This window comes from Miscanthus floridulus, chromosome 19 (genome assembly GCF_019320115.1).
Source record: "Miscanthus floridulus cultivar M001 chromosome 19, ASM1932011v1, whole genome shotgun sequence".
Taxonomy (NCBI): domain Eukaryota; kingdom Viridiplantae; phylum Streptophyta; class Magnoliopsida; order Poales; family Poaceae; genus Miscanthus; species Miscanthus floridulus.
In genome coordinates, this window is record NC_089598.1 from 63,027,195 (window position 1) to 63,048,703 (window position 21,509).

General features: G+C 48.2%; 2 protein-coding genes across 2 annotated transcripts; both read left to right on the plus strand.

Annotated features, from left to right (window-relative positions):
- Positions 1-838: 838 nt before the first annotated feature.
- On the plus strand, positions 839-4,323 carry LOC136528878 (pentatricopeptide repeat-containing protein At3g57430, chloroplastic-like). The gene is made up of 2 exons (XM_066521873.1): positions 839-2,664; positions 3,233-4,323. The coding sequence occupies exons 1-2, from the start codon at positions 934-936 to the stop codon at positions 4,148-4,150; spliced, it is 2,649 nt and encodes an 882-aa protein (XP_066377970.1). The 5' UTR covers positions 839-933; the 3' UTR covers positions 4,151-4,323.
- A 4,103-nt stretch (positions 4,324-8,426) lies between these two features.
- Positions 8,427-11,792, plus strand: LOC136526111 (uncharacterized). Its single transcript, XM_066518877.1, has one exon. It carries the CDS (start codon positions 8,427-8,429, stop codon positions 11,790-11,792), a length of 3,366 nt encoding a protein of 1,121 aa, XP_066374974.1.
- The last annotated feature ends 9,717 nt before the right edge of the window (positions 11,793-21,509 follow it).

Here is a 21,509-nt window from a genome sequence, read left to right on the forward strand (position 1 = left end):
GCCTACGCCACCTACGCCGGAGCACCGAAGCCATGCTCCGCCGTTCAGCCAACCGCAACAAGTGGTGAAGTGGACGCAGGGCACCGTGGGACGCTGGCTCAGGGGTTCCCTAGTGCGGAGCAGAGGCAGCAAGAGGAGGAGCACAAAGCGCGCTCGAGGAAAAGGAGGCCGCTGCCAGGAACCAGCTGTGCCGGGCAGGTCCAGGCTGGGGCACCATCCACGCGGCGGCTGGATCATGCTTAAATCACGACCACGTCAGGTTCTAATCCTTCTCATGCATATTTTGGATCTAGATGAGATCACTTAAATATATTAGAGAGCTAAACGTGCGATTTTATAGTTTTAGGACCCATATAAAACTCGTCCAGTACTTAAGACTGGCCGTGTAATTTACTCAAAACAAAAATAGAGGCGTGGACTCCACTCCACAGCAGCAGGACGGCACGACCCGGCAACGGCATTCGCAAGCTTAGGCTGTCCGCACTGCTATCCCTCTAAATCCCACCTCTAAAGGAATATTCCCGTCCTAGTCATCCACTTACAGTATCATCTCCCGCACCCATATTCTCTCTATATCAAACTCTATCCCATTTTCTCTAATTTTTTAATCCCCCTCTCTCTCTCCCCTCCCTCCCACCGAGCACACGCATGGGGCCCACCTCGCCTTTACCGTTTTGCCGTACGTTCTCTGTATTTGGCGTTCCTCTCTCCTCCCCTTATTTCCCAGTGCAGGATACAGGCCTGCGCTGCGGCAATTTCTTCTGCTATGCGGACCTGCAGGGCGGCATACAGGTGCCCCGTGCGGACAGCCTTATCCTGTCGTCATCCACACCCAAACACTCGACTCGAATGGACTCGACGCTGAAGCCGAGCTCCCTAGCCGGCTCTAGCTGAGCTCCCAAATCCGAATCGGCCAATCCCCTCCGCCGCTCCATGGCCGCCACGCCCCTCCCTATCACCTCCCCACCTCCACCACCCACGCCACCCCTGCAGCAGCTGCCCACCGCCGCCACTATCCGCTCTCTCACTGCCGCGGGCAACCACGCCACCGCTCTCCACGCGCTATCATCCCTGTCGGCGGCGTCCTCCTCCCACACAGCGTCGCTCGACCGCTTCGCGCTCCCGCCCGCCGCCAAGTCCGCCGCCGCGCTCCGCTCCCTCACAGCCGTCCGGTCCATTCACGGCGCTGCGCTGCACCACGACCTCCTCCATGGGCACACCCCGGCCGTCTCCAACGCACTCCTCACCGCCTACGCGCGATGCGGCGACCTCACCGCTGTGCTCGCGCTCTTCGATGCCATGCCCAGCCGCGACGCTGTCACATTCAATTCCCTCATCGCCGCTCTCTGCCTCTTCCGCCGCTGGCTCCCGTCACTCGACGCGCTCCGCGACATGCTCCTGGAGGGCCACCCGCTCACCTCATTCATGCTTGTCAGCGTCCTGCTCGCGTGCTCCCACCTCGCTGAGGACCCGCGCCTCGGCCGTGAGGCGCACGCGTTCGCTCTCAAGAACGGGTTCCTGGACGGCGACGAACGGTTCGCGTTCAACGCGCTGCTCTCCATGTACGCGCGCCTCGGCCTAGTCGACGACGCGCAGGTGCTCTTCGGCTCCGTCGGCGCCACCGACGCGCCGGGCGGCGGCGTCGTCACGTGGAACACCATGGTCAGCCTGCTGGTGCAGAGCGGCCGCTGCGGCGACGCCATCGAGGTGCTTTACGACATGGTCGCGCGCGGGGTGCGCCCGGACGGCGTCACGTTCGCGAGCACGCTCCCGACGTGTTCCCAGCTGGAGATGCTCTCCCTCGGCCGGGAGATGCACGCCTACGTCCTCAAGGACACCGACCTCGCCGCTAACTCGTTCGTCGCCAGCGCGCTTGTGGACATGTATGCGAGCCACGAGCGGGTGGGCGTGGTGAGGCGGGTGTTCGACATGGTCTCGGGAGGCCACAGCCAGCTCGGGCTGTGGAACGCCATGGTCTGCGGGTATGCGCAGGCTGGCATGGACGAGGACGCACTGGAGCTCTTCGCCCGGATGGAGGCCGAGGCCGGCGTCGTACCCAGCGAGACCACCATTGCGGGCGTGCTGCCCTCGTGCGCGCGCTCGGAGACCTTCGCCGGCAAGGAAGCGGTGCACGGGTACGTCGTGAAGCGCGGCATGGCGGGCAACCCGTTCGTGCAGAACGCGCTCATGGACCTGTACGCGCGCCTCGGCGACATGAACGCTGCACTGTGGATCTTCGCCGCGATCGAGCCCCGCGACGTGGTCTCTTGGAACACTCTCATCACCGGCTGCGTCGTGCAGGGCCACATCCGCGACGCGTTCCAGCTGGTCCGGGAGATGCAGCAGCAAGGGAGATTCACGGATGCCGCAACAGAAGACGGCAAGAGATTCACGGATGCCGCAACAGAAGACGGCATTGCCGGGGCGGATGAAGAGCTGGTGATGCCCAACAACATCACACTCATGACCTTGCTCCCTGGCTGCGCGATGCTTGCGGCGCCAGCAAGGGGGAAGGAGATCCACGGCTACGCGGTGCGTCACGCCTTGGACTCGGACGTTGCCGTCGGGAGCGCGCTGGTGGACATGTACGCCAAGTGCGGCTGCCTGGCGCTGTCGAGGGCCGTGTTCGACCGGCTGCCGAGGAGGAACGTCATCACCTGGAACGTGTTGGAACCGGTGGTGACCACCGAGTTCACGATCTTGGAGCTGGCTTACAGCCGGCCCGGCTCGTTATAACGAGCCTGCGCTCCCACAGGTCCAGGTCCACTGGAGCTACAACATATAAGGCCTTGGCTTACTCAACCCAAAAGACTAGCCTGATAGGTGAGGGTTCTCCCGCCTTATATGTTGTGCTCGCCCACCATCGCTACACGATGTGGGACTAAACCCCAACAGTCTCCCCCTTAGTCACACATCGGGCTGCCCCCGCCATATGTGACGCTCGAGATTTTTTTATCGGGTTTAGCTTTTTCTGACCTCGGGTACCGGCTCTGATATCAATTGTTGGAACCGGTGGTGACCACCGAGTTCACGATCTTGGAGCTGGCTTACAGCCGGCCCGGCTCGTTACCACGAGCCTGCGCTCCCACAGGTCCAGGTACACTGGAGCTACAACATATAAGGCCTTGGCTTACTCAACCCAAAAGACTAGCCTGATAGGTGGGGGCTTCTTCCGCTTTATATGTTATGCTCTCCCACCATCACTGCACGATGTGGGACTAAACCCCAACAGAACGTTCTCATCATGGCCTACGGCATGCATGGGCTCGGTGACGAGGCCATCGCGCTGTTCGAACGCATGGTGGCGAGCGACGAGGCTAAGCCGAACGAGGTCACCTTCATCGCCGCACTAGCAGCCTGCAGCCACTCCGGCATGGTCGACCGCGGCCTGGAGCTGCTCCATAGCATGAAGAGGAACCACGGGGTCGAGCCAACGCCAGACCTTCACGCCTGCGCTGTTGACATTCTCGGTCGGGCTGGCAGGCTGGACGAGGCCTACAGTATCATCAGCTCCATGGAGCCAGGAGAGCAGCAGGTGTCCGCGTGGAGCAGCTTCCTTGGAGCATGCCGGCTGCACCGGAACGTCCCTCTTGGCGAGATTGCTGCCGAGCGGCTGTTCGAGCTGGAGCCCGACGAGGCGAGCCATTACGTGCTCCTGTGCAACATTTACTCCGCCGCCGGCCTATGGGAGAAGTCATCAGAGGTGCGGAACAGGATGCGGCAGAGGGGCGTCAGCAAGGAACCCGGCTGCAGTTGGATCGAACTCGACGGCGTGATCCACAGGTTCATGGCTGGCGAGTCTGCGCACCCAGAGAGCACGCTGGTGCACGCGCACATGGACGCACTCTGGGAGCGGATGAGAGACCAGGGGTACACGCCAGACACGTCGTGTGTGCTTCACGACATTGAGGAGAGCGAGAAGGCGGCGATCCTCCGGTACCACAGCGAGAAGCTCGCCATTGCCCTCGGGCTGCTGCGGACGCCACCGGGCGCCACCATCAGGGTGGCCAAGAACCTGAGGGTGAGCAACGACTGCCATGAGGCTGCTAAGTTCATCTCCAGGATGGTTGGGAGGGATATTGTGCTGAGGGACGTGAGGAGGTTTCACCATTTCGTGGACGGTGCCTGCTCCTGTGGGGATTACTGGTAGAAGAAACATTGCATATATATCGTTACAGACTTACAGGGCCTACTAATTAAATTGTTCATTACTAGCTCATAGCCTCATACACCACAGGAACAATCGCTCTGGCTATAAGGCCCGTTTCATTGAAGAGTTTTATGGCATTGTTTCAAAAAACTGTTATATTATATAGAATGAAATAAAATACGGATGAAACATTCACTTTCCCTGGAGAGTTTCATTATATTGTTTTATAGACGTTTAATTTCATATGATGACTCATAAAGAATTGTTAATCGTGCTAATAGAGTGTCATCCCTGTGAAACTCATTTTTTCTCTCTTTTTAAAAATGTTACCACATTATCAAAAATAGTTATGTGGCACCTTATTAAATGCAAATGAAACTCTAATGCAACTCTCACCGAGATTGGCCAAAAATGTTTGGAATAAACTTATATACATATATTATAGTGCATAATCTGCATATTTGTGCATACTAATTTTTAACTATACTAGTTAAATGCCTATATGCGTTGCTACGGGCTCTTTACTACATGCAACATCTAATATACGATCAATTAAGTTATAGATGCAGTTCTTGCATGACCATTTACACTTTTTTGAAAAAAGTAAAAATTGCATATGAATCATTGTATTAGCCACAGAAAAGATTCGAATCTATATAACCTTTTATTGATGGAATCCACAAAGGGTCATTTATTATGAATTCTCTACAATCACGTTAAGCCACAATAACATTATTGTTTCGACCATCCAATCTTAAGGTCCTCTTTCGTAGGTCCTTTGTAGGGGGCTTCTCCACCGGTTTAATTAAAGTCTATATATCAAACGAATACACAAGAGAACAGCTTCAAAGCCATGTAGCTTGAGTGTTATGGAGCTTAGCTAGTTGTTTATCTTGCTACTAGAATCGTGTAGGAAAACTTGCTTTGTTGCTAGGCTAGGCGAGTAGAATTATTAGGGACCACCCCTTTTGTTAATATTGTGCCTTACTTTGTTTGCATCTTTGAAAAAAATTATAGGCTATTCATTCCCCCTCTAGCCATCCAATTGATCCTTACAAAGAGAATACTTACTCGAGCTCTTGTAGATTGTTGATCGTCATTAACCCTCACAATCTGACCATCAACCATTGTATAAAATGACAAAGTTTTTATCATCAACATAGCCATAGGACTTATTTATAAATATTTCCACTAATTTTGGTGATTACGTGAATCTAGTGATCTCTATGCAGAAGATAGAAGAAATTTGGCCCAACAAGGGGTTGGACCACCATATTGAGGCCCATCTCGAGCTCCCCCTCACTCGCATGCATGAAAGCACACTCCTCATCATTGTGAGCCATGGATTCGATGTCATTTTGATCTAAGGAACGTGGTGAAGCCAAGTGGAAGATATTAGGATTCATGGACCCACCAACCAAAGTAAAACTACTCAAATACCATTATAGCCACTTGGGACACGCCTCATGGGTTGTGCATCAACGCATCAACAAAGTTTGGATGGCATTGGAGGCAGTAGAGAATCGGTCGACCCCTTATGTTCGCCTAACACCACCTTTGCACCAAAATTGCCTCATCCTCTGCTATAAGTACTCCTTTGGTTCATAGTCACTGTAAAGAGGGGTGATTGTCTCATTTCACATTTCACTACATAGCAAGAACGAGTACACAAGTGAAGATCCAGGTGAAGCTTTGCCTCTATAGTTCTTACAAAATAGGGAGAGAGTGTGGGAGAGACTGAAGAAGTGTCGAGTCTATTGGCATCTTTTCCATCCTGTGCCTTGGCGAATGTAATTTCATCTCGAGTGAACATCCGACGGATCTTTTATGGTAATTGAGTATTGATTGAGTAGGTTGTTTACGGGTTTATCGGTCGTACTAAGTGCTCTAATCTACTTTAAGGACCCGGATTAGAGTAGTAACCTATAGTATAAACATAGTGTCAGGGTTATGATACCTCGGATATCTCAGCACACTGATTAGTTAGCCACTCCGACGGCCCATGTTGGCCCAACCAACAGAGCCCCAGCTGCCACGGTCCACCTAAGCAGCAAAGGCCCCGGTCCAAGCACCAGGTGGTCCATCATGACCTCTCCCTGCTCCTTCCGCTGCATGCTTGGCAGCACCGCATGACCCCTCCTCTGTCTTGACCCCCCAGGAAGTAGCCCTGGGCAAAATTAACCGAGAACCAAAAATCAAACTAAAATAACCGAAACCAAAACCAAAAAATTCGGTTCCTTATTCGGTTCCTAATATCGAGGAACCGAAATAACCGAAGAAAATCCGGTTCCTACTCTCGGATAACCGAACTAACCGAAAGAACCGAATTACATAAAATATACTTCACTTACTTGTATTTTGTAAGATTATGTTTGGTTTATGTGTGGTGTTTTATATTTGATCTACTATATATTTGTGTTACTATATTGCTATTGTTTTCTTATAAATTATTATTATTAAAAATTAATATAGTGTTGCATAAATTTGCCTTACAATATGTATATTTATTGTTGTCTTGAGGTCTTCTCAAAAAATTCGGTTAGTTCGGTTAAAACCAGAACTAAACCGAAATAACTGAAAACCAAAATGGTCGGTTCTAAGAATTTTTGAGAACCGATCGGTTCTAATTTTCTAAGAACCGAATTTCTTAAAAAACCGAGAACCGAATGCCCAAGGTTACCAGGAAGGACGAGGAGGGATCGGGCTCCATCAAGTACGACAGCCCTGGCAGGGGCAGGCACGCTCCAATCACTCTGCAAGGACTGAGGAGACAACATCCCCTCAGTCAGGCCAGACATTATCTGATGAGGACACCACGAGTACATCTACACCAGCAGCACCTCAGGCGCCTCCAGTTGATCATCTAGGGCCAATCACTCGGGCCCGTGCGAGAGAATTAAACTTCATCATGCTGTTAAGGAACGAAGGGCCAGCGGAATAAGAAGATGGCCCAACAGGGCAGCCCAGGTGGGGCGCCTAGGGCTGGCAGCCGCCGCCTTTTCCCTGGTGGCGCCCCCCCCTCCTGCCGTCGATCTGGACTCCAGGGGCTGCGCCCCCTTTATTTAGTCGGAGTCCCTTTTGTTTACAACTCGAGTTTTGTTTTACATCTAGCTTTAGCTACTCTCGAACACGGCAATTCCACGCCGTCTTTGTGTGATTCAGAACTCCACCTTCGAGCGATAATTGTGATTGCTCGCGTCTTTTTCTTGTTCGTTTTTCGATTGCGTGCAGGAAACGATCTTCGTGATCAGGCTGATCTCGCACCGGCGAGGTTGGTAACCATCGGGAGTTGGTTCAGCGATTGCATTGGCGCTTCGGGTTCGCTCGTCGTAGTCGGATCGTGAGGGTCTACTTCCACCAGATCGAAATTATCTCCACTCACCGAAAGATCGGGCACTCCCCTTCTATCAAGTGGTATGGTATCAGATTTCCAGGTTGATCGGTGAGCTTTATCGAGTGTTTTCCCGATTCATATTTGTTCATTACCTAGAGTCCACAAAAGCCAAAAAAAAAAATTATTTTACTTTCCGCTGTCCTATCAACCTTTGTGCCTTTGCAATTTCGTTCCAGTTTCGCATTGTTGAGTTTGTTTCCGTGGTCGAGTCTTGTTGCTGGTTTAGGATTGTGTTCGTGCTCGTAGTTCAACCGCACCGTTGCTATTCTTTGTTTCCGCCGCTATCCCACCCACCGTTCCCAAACAACAAGTCGAAGCCACCATATTACTCGACTTGCCCCCGCTAGCCGCCTTGTGTGATCTCTCGCCGCCGCGCTAACCCTAGATAGGTTGCCAGCCGCTGTTATTTCTCCTGCATCGCAGCCCTCCTTACATCATCTGGCGCCTACCTACTGCTGTTAGTCACAGGGACGATTGATCCTGTGATCGGTGTTGGAGTTTAGGGACGCTTTGCCCTAACTGCCGCCGCCGTGTTGTGCCTTCCGAAAAACATAACTTGAGATACCTTCGGTAAAACAGGCATAACTTTTCGCTCGTTTGTCAGAAAAATCTGAAATTTTTTGTGGAGCATCTCGACACCATTTGGAGCCGACCCAAACTCACCTTCGGTCTGTTTGGTTTCGTCAAAATCCCCAAAAAAATTTGGGAAAATATAGAAAAAAAATTGTCAAGGGTTTTGCACGTTTTTCAGAGAACGTGTTGTTTTTCTGTAGGCCACATAACACCTCAGTTGTAGGTGCCACTTTTTGTGGTTGCATCTTTTGTGATCCTTGTTCAGAGAAAAATATAAAAAAAAATAGTGCAAAAAAAAAAAATGAACGGATGGATTCCACGGTCACTACGTCGAACGAGCGGTTCGATCAGCTAGACCTCTCGCAGACAGCCACCAAGACCACGCTCGACACCATCGTGTCACGCCTCGACTCATTGAGCACGCTGGTCGCAGATCTCCAGAACGATTATGTTGGTGACACGGAGCAGGACGGTGGAGACCGTCAAGGCCGCGCTCGCCGTGTGCCACGCCGTCCCAGTAATGATTCTTTTGCTAAGATAAAATTTAAAATTCCATCTTTTAATGGCAAATATGATCCTGCTGCATATCTTGATTGGGAATTAGAAGTCGACCAGAAATTTTCATGCCATGATATTCCTGCTAATTCTCAAGTTAAAGCTGCTATTAGTGAATTTACTGATTTTGCTTTAATTTGGTGGCGTGAATATAAACAAAAACATCCCGCTACAGTTCCAACCACATGGGATCAATTAAAAGTTGCTATGCGATACAGATTTGTACCTTCTTATTATGCTCGCGATTTGCTTAATAAAATGCAATGTTTTCAGCAAGGTTCACAATCTGTAGAGGACTATTACCAGGAATTGCAAAAAGGCATGATTCGGTGTGGGTTAGTTGAGGAAAACGATGCTGCTATGGCACGTTTTCGTGGTGGTTTAAACCGTGAAATTCAGGATATACTTGATTACAAAGAGTATTATGATATGACCACATTATTTGAATTTGCTTGCAAAGCTGAACGTCAAATACAGGGACGCCGCTCGAAGCCATATTCTAACTCTTTTGCAGGACGAAGCTCGACATCCGGTTCAGCACCCGCGCCCCCTGCACCGTCCACACCCACCACTACACCACGTGAGCGGGCAGCCACTTCTGCAGGTACTCCTCCGTCCACAGGTGCAGTTCCTTCCACACGCCGCACACGGGATATTCAGTGCTTTCGTTGCCAAGGATTTGGCCATGTGTCTCGGGAATGTCCGAACAAGCGTGCCTTGCTCATTCGTGACGATGGTGAGTATTCTTCCGCTAGTGATTCTGACGATATTCAACCCGCTATGCTTGCCACTGACCATGCAGCAAAGACGGACGTACATGTCAACCCGGACGACGCCGATAGATATGAAAGTCTTGTTGTGCAGCGTGTTCTTAGTACACAGGTCGCTACGCCTGAGATGAATCAGCGACACACTCTTTTCCATACCAAGGGCGTTGTGCAAGAGCGATCCATTCGCATCATCATCGACAGCGGCAGCTGCAACAATTTGGCGAGTACCGCGCTGGTTGAGAAGTTGTCTTTACCCACTCGTAAGCATCCACATCCATATCACATTCAATGGCTTAATGATGGTGGGAAAATTAGAATTACTCGTTCGGTCCGTGTTCCTTTCTCCATGGGTGCTTATTCTGATTTTGTCGATTGTGATGTTATTCCCATGGAAGTATGCTCTCTGTTACTTGGGCGACCTTGGCAATATGATACTGATAGCTTGCATCATGGTCGTTCCAATCACTATTCTCTCATGTTTAAGGGTCAAAAAATAATTATACATCCAATGACACCTGAACAAATTCTTAAAGATGATCTTGCTCGAGCTGCTAAAACTGCTAAACAACTTGCACCATCGACCTCTGTTAATTCTGAAATCAAGTTAAATGCTCCTGTTTTGCTTGCTACACGTGCTGATTTTGATAAGTTACACGATGCTACTTTGCCATGCTATGCCCTTATATGCTCTCGTGTGCTCGTTTCCCTTGATGATACACCGTCTTTGGATATTCCCCCTGCTGTTGCTAACATTTTGCAGGAGTACGCTGATGTCTTTCCAAAAGATTTGCCACCAGGCCTTCCACCACTTCGTGGCATTGAGCACCAGATCGACCTCATTCCCGGCGCACAGCTCCCGAACCGCGCCCCGTACCATACAAATCCGGATGAGACAAAGGAGATCCAGCGACAGGTACAGGCGTTGCTTGACAAGGGTTATATTCGTGAGTCTCTTAGCCCTTGCTCTGTTCCTGTGTTACTTGTTCCAAAGAAAGATGGCTCTTGGCGTATGTGTGTAGACTGTCGTGCTATTAATAACATTACCATTCGCTACCGATATCCTATACCACGCCTTGATGATATGCTAGATGAGCTTAGTGGTGCCATTATTTTTACTAAGATTGATTTGCGTAGTGGCTACCATCAGATTCGCATGAAATTAGGTGATGAATGGAAAACGGCTTTTAAAACGAAATTTGGGTTATATGAATGGTTGGTTATGCCGTTTGGTTTGACGAATGCTCCCAGCACTTTTATGCGTTTGATGAATGAAGTTCTGAGGCCCTTCATAGGATTGTTTGTAGTTGTCTATTTTGATGATATCCTTATTTACAGCAAGTCTATGGAAGAGCATTTAGACCATTTGCGTGCTGTTTTTGATGCGTTGCGTGCGGCCAATTTATTTGCTAACATCGAAATATGCATGTTTTGCACACAACGTGTCTCGTTTCTTGGCTATGTTGTTACTCCACAGGGCATTGAGGTGGATAGCAGCAAGATCGATGCCATTCGGGCGTGGCCTACACCGACGACGGTCACACAAATTCGAAGCTTTCTTGGCCTTGCAGGTTTCTACCGCAGGTTTGTTCGTGATTTTAGCTCCATTGCAGCGCCTCTACATGAGCTTACAAAGAAGGATGTCCCCTTTGCTTGGAGTGATTCGCAAGAGGTTGCGTTCAGCACCTTGAAAGATAAGTTAACCAATTCTCCTCTCTTGCAGTTGCCTGATTTTACTAAAGTGTTTGAGCTTGAATGTGATGCTAGCGGTATTGGGCTAGGTGCTGTTTTGTTACAAGAAGGAAAACCTGTTGCCTATTTTAGCGAGAAATTAAGTGGTGCTAGCTTGAATTATTCTACTTATGATAAGGAGCTTTATGCTTTAGTGCGCACTTTGCATACTTGGCAGCACTACCTTTGGCATCGCGAGTTTATAATTCATTCTGATCATGAGGCTTTAAAACATATTCGTACCCAAACAAACCTGAACCGTCGTCATGCTAAATGGGTAGAATTCATTGAGTCTTTTCCTTACATTATTAAACACAAGAGCGGGAAAGAAAATGTTATTGCTGATGCTTTGTCTCGTCGCTATACCATGCTATCACAGTTAGATTTTAAAATTTTTGGCCTGCAAACTGTGAAGGATCAATATGTGGATGATGCTGATTTTAAAGATGCTTTTGCCCATTGTATTCATGGCAAACCATGGGGCAAATTTCACATACAGGACGGGTTCCTGTTTCGCGCTAACAAGACGGGTTCACATGGTCGGTTCCTGTTAGCAAATTTCACATACAGGACGGGTTCCTGTTTCGCGCTAACAAGACAGGAACCATGTGAAATTTGCTAACAGGAACCCGTCCTGTATGTGAAATTTAGTGGCCATGGTCGGTTCTAAGAATTTTTGAGAACCGATCGGTTCTAATTTTCTAAGAACCGAATTTCTTAAAAAACCGAGAACCGAATGCCCAAGGTTACCAGGAAGGACGAGGAGGGATCGGGCTCCATCAAGTACGACAGCCCTGGCAGGGGCAGGCACGCTCCAATCACTCTGCAAGGACTGAGGAGACAACATCCCCTCAGTCAGGCCAGACATTATCCCTGCACCATGCTACGTGGACAAGACAACACCGTCAGGCGGTGACAACTGGTACGACATCCCATCGTCCAAATACGGCCCGATGAGATGGGCGTACACCCCACCTACTGCAGGATGGGGCACACGACCGTGACCTTGACTTTCAAGGTTAGCCAAGCCATCAGGGACCTTGACCCCATAGCCCAGGATCGAGGTCACCGAAATCACGACCAGCAAAGGTGACCGACAACCAAGGGGTGGCTACCTACTCCTGTACTATCACCACGACGCCACCAAGAGGATAGGACATGGTGACAAAGGCCACGACAAGCTCATGTCGCGCAGGATAGTTAGCGAACCACCACTATGCCAATAGTGCCGTCATGACCGGCACTGTAGCATCACGCCATGCCATATCGCAATGTGGGAACAAGACCATGATGACAACCATACTAGGACATGCGCTGATGCCAGGACAAGACAGTCTTCCTTGCCCAAGCTTACTAGTTTCTTCATTCCTCAGGCTCACAACCACTCGATCGGGAGAACCTATCTCTGTATGTAACCTAGCTCCCGGACTCTTGAAAGGTCCTAAATGGCTAGAGGGGGGTGAATAGCCTATAAAATTCTCTACAAAATCATTAGAGCAAATAGTTAGTAACCTAAATAGCGAAATGCAATTTTTCTCTAGCTCTACAAGGGTTGCAAGCCACCTATACCACAATTCTAGTTCTTTATAGTCTCTAGGCACACACAAGGGCTAAGTCACTACTCTTACTCTAGAAGAGCTAGCTAACAACTAACTAGAAGCTAAACAAGCTACTCAACTAAAGTAGCAAAAGAGCTACTCTACTCAACTACAACAAGTAAGAAAACAATGTAATACAAGGGAGATGAGTAGGATGATTATACCGCACGTAGCAAGAGAAGATCAATCACAATATGAACACCAAGAGAGGACACCAAGATTTATCCCGAGGTTCACTTGCTTGCCGGCAAGCTATGTCCCTGTTGTGTCGACCAACTCTTGGTGGTTCGCGAGCTAATTGGCACCACGCCAAGCCCTAACTAGGCGGTGCAAGAACCCACCCAAAGAGAGGTAACTCAATGACACGAGCAATCCACTGGAGTTACCTTTTGGCTTTCCACCGGGAAAGGTACAAGACCCCTAACAATCATCGGGAGATGGCCATGAACAATCACCAACTCATGCCAATGCTCCTTCGCTGCTCCAAGCCATCTAGGTGGCGGCAACCACCAAGAGTAACAAGAAATCCATAGCCACAATGATCCCCAAGTGCCACTAGATACAATCACTCAAGCAAATGCACTATGAATCACTCCCAATCTCACTATGATAATGAATCAATGATGGAGATGAGTGGGAGGTGTTTGCTTAGGCTCACAAGGATGTGTCACTGATGAAAAAATGTGTAAGGAAAAGAGCCCAAGGCACCCCAAGTCTATTTATAGAGCCCCTAAGACTCCACTAACCGTTATGCACTTGGGACCTCTGGACCCTGAGACCGAACCCATGGTCCAGACCGTCTATAGTGTGGGTCCAATTCATGGGATCGCACCACCTGTCCCTGAATTCAATCGCAGATGCTGGATTTCAACGGTCAAAATCAGTGCTAATAGAACCACAACAAGGGCTCTAGACTGGACTCACCTAGAGGGGTCTGAACCCATCACACCGTGGGTCCAAGGGAGTCAAGAGAGCTCAAGAGGCCAAATGGCTCCGGACCTAGTCCGCTCCTGGCTCTCGAACTACGCATAGTGTGGGTCTAGATCTCCTCCAAGCGCCATGTCGCCATCCTACCGAGCGCGCCATAGCCAAACCCTCGCTCCTGCGTGCGCCGCCGCCGCCACGCAGGGTCCGATGTTGAAAACTCTAGTTTGGTTTTGGTGAATTGATAAAACCCTAAGTGCTAACCCGTTGCTCTAAGTGATCATGAGATAGGGTAACACATTCCAAGTGGTGGAGCAAATGGATGAAGATCATGGTGGTGGCGATAGCCATGGTGATGATCAAGTGCTTGGACTTGGAAAAGAAGAAAGAGAAAAACAAAAAGCTCAAGGCAATGGTATATTTGATAGGAGCTTTTGTTTTTAGTGATTGAGACACTTAGCGAGTGTGGTTACATTTAGGATAGATAGCCATACTATTAATAGGGGTGAAACTCATATCGAAATACATTTATCAAAGTGCCACTAGATGTTCTAACTCATTGCATATGCATTTAGATTCTAATGAGTGCTAACACCCTTGAAAATGTTTGTGAAAATTTGCTAACACACGTGCACAAGGTGATACACTTGGTGGTTAGCACATTTGATCAAGGGTGGCAAAGTTGGAGAAGTAGAGGAGGCTTCCTGAGGTGATGGGACACTGCCTAGGTAGTGACCGGACTCGGGGCCTATGTCCGGTCAGTGGCACACTCAGGCTCAGGATCGAACGCTGGTCCAGTTGTTGGACCAGACGCATAGGGGGTGTGTCTGGTCCCTATTGACATACACTGACGTTAGTTGTGAAATTTTGTGCGTAGAGGAGAAGAAAGGATCAGACGCTGGCCTATGTTTGATCATGGTGGATTTGACGCGTCTGGTCATGTTTGGGTGGCTCTGGAACCTCTCTGGAGTCGACCGAAGTCCATGCTCGTGTGAGTTAGGTCATTGGTGTTGCATGTCTGGTCTCAGTGCTGCTGGGGTTGGCGTGTGCATGAGTGGACGCTGGGGAGCCACATTCATTTGGTGCAGCAGCGCGTCTGGTCATCACTTGACCGTTGGCGTGACTGAGCTAGCTGTTGGGGATCAACGATGCATGTTGAAAGGAAGTGACATGTGGATGGTGTTGGTTGACCGAACGCTGGGGTTGTGTGTTCGGTCATGCTTGATCGGCGCGTCCGATCGGCCTGTGAAAGCAGCTAGTGGGGGGCCAACGACTCTATTTCATTAGGGGTTCTATAAAAGGTGGTTGGCTAGCTTAGGCTCTCTCGCTTGGCCATTTTCATTGACATAGCAACCTAGTGAGCTAAGCCAAAGCCCTCCCACTCATATCCATCATTGATTCATCATCTTTGTGAGATTGGGAGTGAATCCAAGTGCATTGCTTGAGTGATTGCATCTAGAGGCACTTTGTGATTGTGTTTCACTACAGGATTTGCTTATTTCTCTTGGTGGTTGCTGCCACCTAGATGGCTTGGTGCAGTAAGGATCATCAAGCGGAGGGTGGTGATTGTCTCTAGCTTTGATTGTGGTGATTGTGAGGTGTTCTTGACCTTTCCTCGATGTTGGTATATATTAATGCACACAGAATAATCCACAAGCGCATGGATATTATACCGATATAGCACTTCACCGGAAGTATCCTTGTTTTATATCAAACTCAAGGAAACATGTGTGAGAATAACTAAATCTAACTCAACCCAACTTTGCAACAAGGCTTAGATATAGGGGTATAAAGGAGATCATAAAGGTCTTCTAGTTCTAACTTTGGTAAGCTATGTTTTCTATTGTTCAATTCTGGGGATATTACTAAAGAAAACATAGGCAAGAGTATATTTCCTATAGTAACAAGGTCCTGCTAGGCCTACAAACGAGAGGTGGACAACAAAGGATTCAATGAGGCTATAAGAGTCACCCTCGTGATCTACCACCGACCCAAAAAGTAGGGTATATCCATGAGTAACCGAGTCTAAGCACCATGCTTACACTATGAATACTACTTTAACCTAGGAGCTACAAGGATTAAAGTACTCAAAAGAGCATCACAAACCTAAAGTACAATATAAACAATGATACTTACTTGAATCAGAAGTTGATTACAAGAGAAATCTCAGAAGCAAACTCAAGAAGAACTTGATTTCACCAGGATACAAGCCATAGAGAGAGCACCGATAGGCCGACACTTCCTCCAAACTCTTCTCTCACACTCTATCTCTCTATCTCTAATACAAGACTAGATCCTATTGAGGACTAATCTTCTCTTAATTGCTAGCTCTGATCCTGGTGGAAATATAAATTAGGGTTTCTGGCCTTCAGGCTCTCAGGATCAATGCATGCCCTGAAGATGTGGGGTATAGATAGGTATATATAGGGGCCTTCAAGCATCCTAGACCCTCGGATCAAACCGACTTAAAAGGACGGCATAGATACAAACCCTAAGGCGGTGGAGAACCGACGTAGCGAGGAGGGGCTGCTAGGTAGGGCCCATAGGTCGTCCGGCCTATAGGTGGGGCTGGCCAGCCCCACATGTTAGAGTCACATGGCCTGCTTTGATGATTTGTCTTCTAGAGTCTTCTAGAGTCTTCCCATGTTGGTTATGCTATGGATAAACATGATTTATTTGACGAATAGGTCCTCCTTGGTAGTTTTTCTAATTAAATCCTGCTAAAAACATAGATTCACCAAAACTCATAGAAATTATCAGTTTAAACCCCTAAGTCTATGTTGGTGATCCATTTTAGTCATTTATGCAAGGTATATTGATGGTTTGTGATTAACATTAACTACCGTCAACAAACTCCCCCACACTTAGGCTTTTACTCGTCCTCGATAAAAGGATGGATTACTTAAGACATAACCTTGGGACAAGATATCAATATAAAACCATTCCCAGTCATACTTGCACTACAGGATTCAATGTGTCTACCACAAAACTTTGGGCGGTTGAAGAATGGAACAACTTGAAATAGATCACCATCTTCCTTCAGTCAATTCAATTGGAGAAACATTTTAAGATTTATGAAAACAAAACATAGCTTACCTTCTTCTTTTGTGGTACTCTCAAATCACTCATTGTATGTAGTATTTTTGGATCCTCACCAAGGCATTGATGTTTTTGCCTTATTTTACCTATTTCTAAAAAACTTATGTGGGGCTTAGGTAGGGATAAATATGAGAACATACATGCATTGCATATATTGTAAAGTTAAAACAAGGATCCAAGGAGAAAAATGTCACTCTTAGATCAAGATGTGCATGTGTGTGGATATGTATATGGTGGCTAACCTAATTCTACTATGCTCCTTGTGACATACCTCTCTTGTTTAGAACTTGGAACACTTGCAAGAGAACATGGACTATCTTATTCATCTTTTTCTCTTTTTTTTTCAGGCGGGCATCTAAGTACCCATTGTTTTCAATACCTCAGACACTTGTCCATTTTTTCCAATACTTTCTTTTTCTTTTATGAATAACTCTTGCATAGCCCATGACTCTTTTTCTACAATTAAAACCTTTTATGAGAGACATTTACAAGAACTTGGAACATTTATCCTAACAAACATATTTTTGTGTCTATTCCCGGTGTAGGAGTAGAATATTTTTGGGTGGATAGAAAACATATTTTTGCGTACTCCCAGTGTAGGAACAACAAATATCTATAGAGTGTACGTGATCTTGATCTTGAGAGCATGATAAATTTCTCAACAAGGGTCACAAGGTTTGACCAAACTCAATACGATAACAAGTAGCATGTGTAGAAGGTTTCCTAGTCTATCATACTTGGCTCTAGTTGGACATTGCTTACCATAAGGAGAGGTGTAGCTATTCTTTTTACTTTATGAAATAAAATTCTCCAATAACAAGACATCAAGAATCAACTTCTCATTATTCTACTATATCTCATTCTACAACAACTTAAGTAACATGGGGTCCCTAAAAATAAGTTCCCAATAGTAGCAAGATTTCTAGGAAGAGTGTTATGTGAGTCTATCCTTAAGTCATGACTGAAATAATCTTTTCTCAAATTTTAAAGTTGTTTTATCAAAGGATTTTCAATTCAGTTCGAAATAGAAAGCGAGATAGTGAAAATAAAACATATGGGACTCGAACCTGACCATGGACATAGCTCGGGGTGAGGTGGTGCTGTGATGGGCCAGCCAGCCCATGAGCTTGGTCGGGTGGCCCACTCTAGGGGCTGCTTGAGGCCCGCTTCGTAGCACATCGTCCTTGGTTCATTATTTCCTGAGTTTCATGATTTTTGTGATCGGTCTCATTTCGTTGTCACAGTGTGCTTCCCCCACACTTGTTTCCTATTTACCTTTATGCACAACATGTGGAGACAAACACATATACAAAAGAAATTGAGAGCAGGTAGTAGCAATAAGATTTCATTGATAAGACACTATTACACAATCCAACCTAAACACAAACTTTCAACTAGCTAGCACAAACTTTAACCAACCTAATAATTAAGCTAAGCAAATGACCTAAACATTGACCTAATTGTGCCCTATCGATCCTATGCTCAGAGCATGGGTGTACTCGGTGAGGGTCTTGATCTTATCCTACAGCATAGCAATGGTCGGCCGTTGGCGTTTCTCATCATTTTCTAAGGTAGAGGTAAAGTTGGCCATGTAGCCCGTGGCCTGCCGGCCTGACCTGTGGCCCACTGGCCTAGCCCGTGGCCCGTCAGCCTAGCCCATGGCCCAGCGTTTTGGCCTGGCATGGGCCTGGCACGGCCCGAGGCACTAGGTCATGCCTGGGCCGCCACCCTAGCCCGTGGCATGGCACGGGCATGGCTCGGTGCAAAGAGGCGGCCCGATGGCAGCCCAATGCCCCAATGGCTTCATTTGGCCCAGCAAGGGAGGCAGCCCATGAAGCTAGCCCACCCCACCGCATATATAAGCTGCTGCTCGCTGCCTCCCTCTCCATCCCTAACCCTAAGTCCCTAATCCCCATTCCTCCCTCGCCGCGCTGTCTACTCTTGCTCGCTGCCTCGCTCTCGCTCTCACATTAGCGATCCACCGCCACCGCCGCTCTCCATCGACCATCGTCGTCCGTCCTCTCTGGCATCGGTGACCTCACCGATGCTCCTCCACCTCGCACTGAGTTCGCTAACCCCATCTCCTCCCTCCTTTTCCTCTCCTGTTTCCTCTCGCTCTCGCTCAGAATCGGTGAACCATGTGAGTTCATGTTCATGTCACTCCCTCCTCCCCCACGTCGCTGTGAATCTGATGTGAATCTGGTGGTTTTGAATCTCTGAGTTGTGAATCTGGTGGTATAATCATGTTGAAAATGATCAAGTCCTTAAAGACTTAGTTATTTTTGCAGCTGGGCTATGGGCCGGCACGGCCCAGTGAAAATGGTCATGCCCAACGGGTGGCATGGCATGGCCAAATGGCACACGGGCCATGCCTTGGGCTGGAGGCTAGGCACGAGCACGCCATAGGCACAGCATGGCCGGCCCGGTGGCCCGGTGAGGCACGACGCCGCATCAGGCCGGCATGGCCCGATGGCCATCTATAGGTAGAGGGTGGTGCCCTCTTCTTCTTTTCCTTCGGCGACACGACCTTGACTTGCTCAGGAGCAGCACAAACACCATCTATGGTCAAGCGAGGCATGACCGACTTGTATTTAGCAGAGGTGACATCCCTGAACTTCTTGGTCTTCACTTCGGTCAGCGTCTCGTTCGCCCTTGGAGGAAGAAGGTTGATCACCTTTGGGACCTTGATCTTCGCACTTCTACAGAAAGTCAATTCACCACCAGGACCTTCACCAATGGTTTTTAGATAACTAACAGTGATACGTATCACCGCCGGCTCAGGACCTATGGGCCCCCTCCTGGCCAAATAACTAGCGATGATGAATGCTTTCGCTGTTGGCTCGGTGTATGATCCGGCGATGAACAGAATCTGGTCCTTCACCACCGTGTCATCTGCCAAACTAGTGGTAAAAGGGTTCTCACTGATAGCTGCTCGTCCTATGTCCGACACTGGTAGAAATCAGTAGAGATAATATTTGTTTTACCGCCGATGCCAAGATGGGCATGTGTGCTATAGTATGATCTGATGGTGATCACATTATCACTATCGGATTACCATATGAACCAGCGGTGATGCAGCCAATTATTTGAATGGACACGTTGGGTATGCTGCCAGGCGAGGCGAGAATTGATGTCTAATTCCATATTCATCACATAACAGAGTTCATCCAATCAAGTCTAGCGTTACATTTTTTGTGAGGAATTAAATTAAAAGCCAAGCAGAAGATAGTACACATCACCATGTCCCTCTATTAAAAGCCAAGCAGAGGAGCCATTGGTGTTGAAATGTTATTGTAACACCACCGTAATGCATGTGCGCACCAAACAAATAATTCAATTTGCAAACAAAATAAAGATGGCACACTAGTTTAGCTAAAATAATGACAACATCCATTATTGAGGAAATTAACATGTCCATAGACACGCAAATAATATTGGTCCATTTAAAATGCATGACAGAGAGATACATCAAATGCAGCTTTATTTACCGCTCTATCCAATTTCCAAAATCGTTGACATGTTTCTCCATTTGGTAGTCGTGCTTCACATTTATATAGCAAGTAGGCAGTCTTCACCATTGGGCCGTTTTCATTGGCAAGGGACGTTGCAAGCTCAGAACATGGGCAAGTGGTCGGTGATGGGCCAGCAAGAAGATGGACTTGCGAGCCCATTAGGCCTTGTTGAACACAAATTGTTTTTTCTTTTCTTTTTTTGTTGCAATTTCTTGTCTGTTTCTTTTCTCCATCATGTTTATTTTTCTCAGATGGACCTACGAGCCCAATAGGCCTTGTTGAACACAAATTGTTTTTTCTTTTCTTTTTCTGCGGCGATGCTGGTCTACCATGCAAGTCGCTGTTGCTTTCATGGCTATGATTCAATTTCCTGAGACACGTTTACACGGACGCCTAGAACTCGAGTGAGGCAGAGTTTGGTTGCTCGAGAAAGAACCATCACATTGGATGATTCACTTCTTTGAGACATATTTACATGGTACGCGATCCTTTAAGAACACATAGTTTCCGTCGACATAAACCGCCAGCACTAGTTCCCCAGCGCTCTCCGTCTCATCGTCGTTGCACCTTCGTACTCCGCTCTGACGCCACATTCATCATCATTCATCACATGTGTGCTCCGACTCTGCTTCTTCCTCAGCTATGTCATGATGGATCTACTCCCTATGGAGGTGTCCGAGGACCTTGCTAGCCATGTTGCTGAGTAGTCATATGCCCCCATGGATGACCTTGCTTGCCATCGGGCAACCTACTCGAACATGCACAGGGTGTGTGGCACCGCTAGAGTCGGCCGGTGCATACCACTATGCTAGGTGCTACAGGGTCAAGGTTTCTGGGAGCCCTACTACTATGACACTGACTATCACGCCCTGCTCACCACTAGGCTGGCCATGGTGGGCAACCTAGAGGCCTACTTCCTTGTCGGCTTGCATCCCATATTCGTGGAAGCCCGTAGGTCCTTGACACCGCCGATGAAATGGCTTCAGCACTTCACTAAGGCAGGCTATAAACTTGGTATGTACGACTACGCTCTCATGCTCTACAGGTCCAATACCAGTGGCAGCAATGATGACATTGCCCGACGCCTATTGAGGGAGCTCGAAGGTGCTGACAAAGCGGGGCTGGCTACACTGCCATGGAAGAACCAGACCTATACGCAGTTTTGCCAAGACGTGTACTAATGGTTGTAGGACATGGTGCCACATG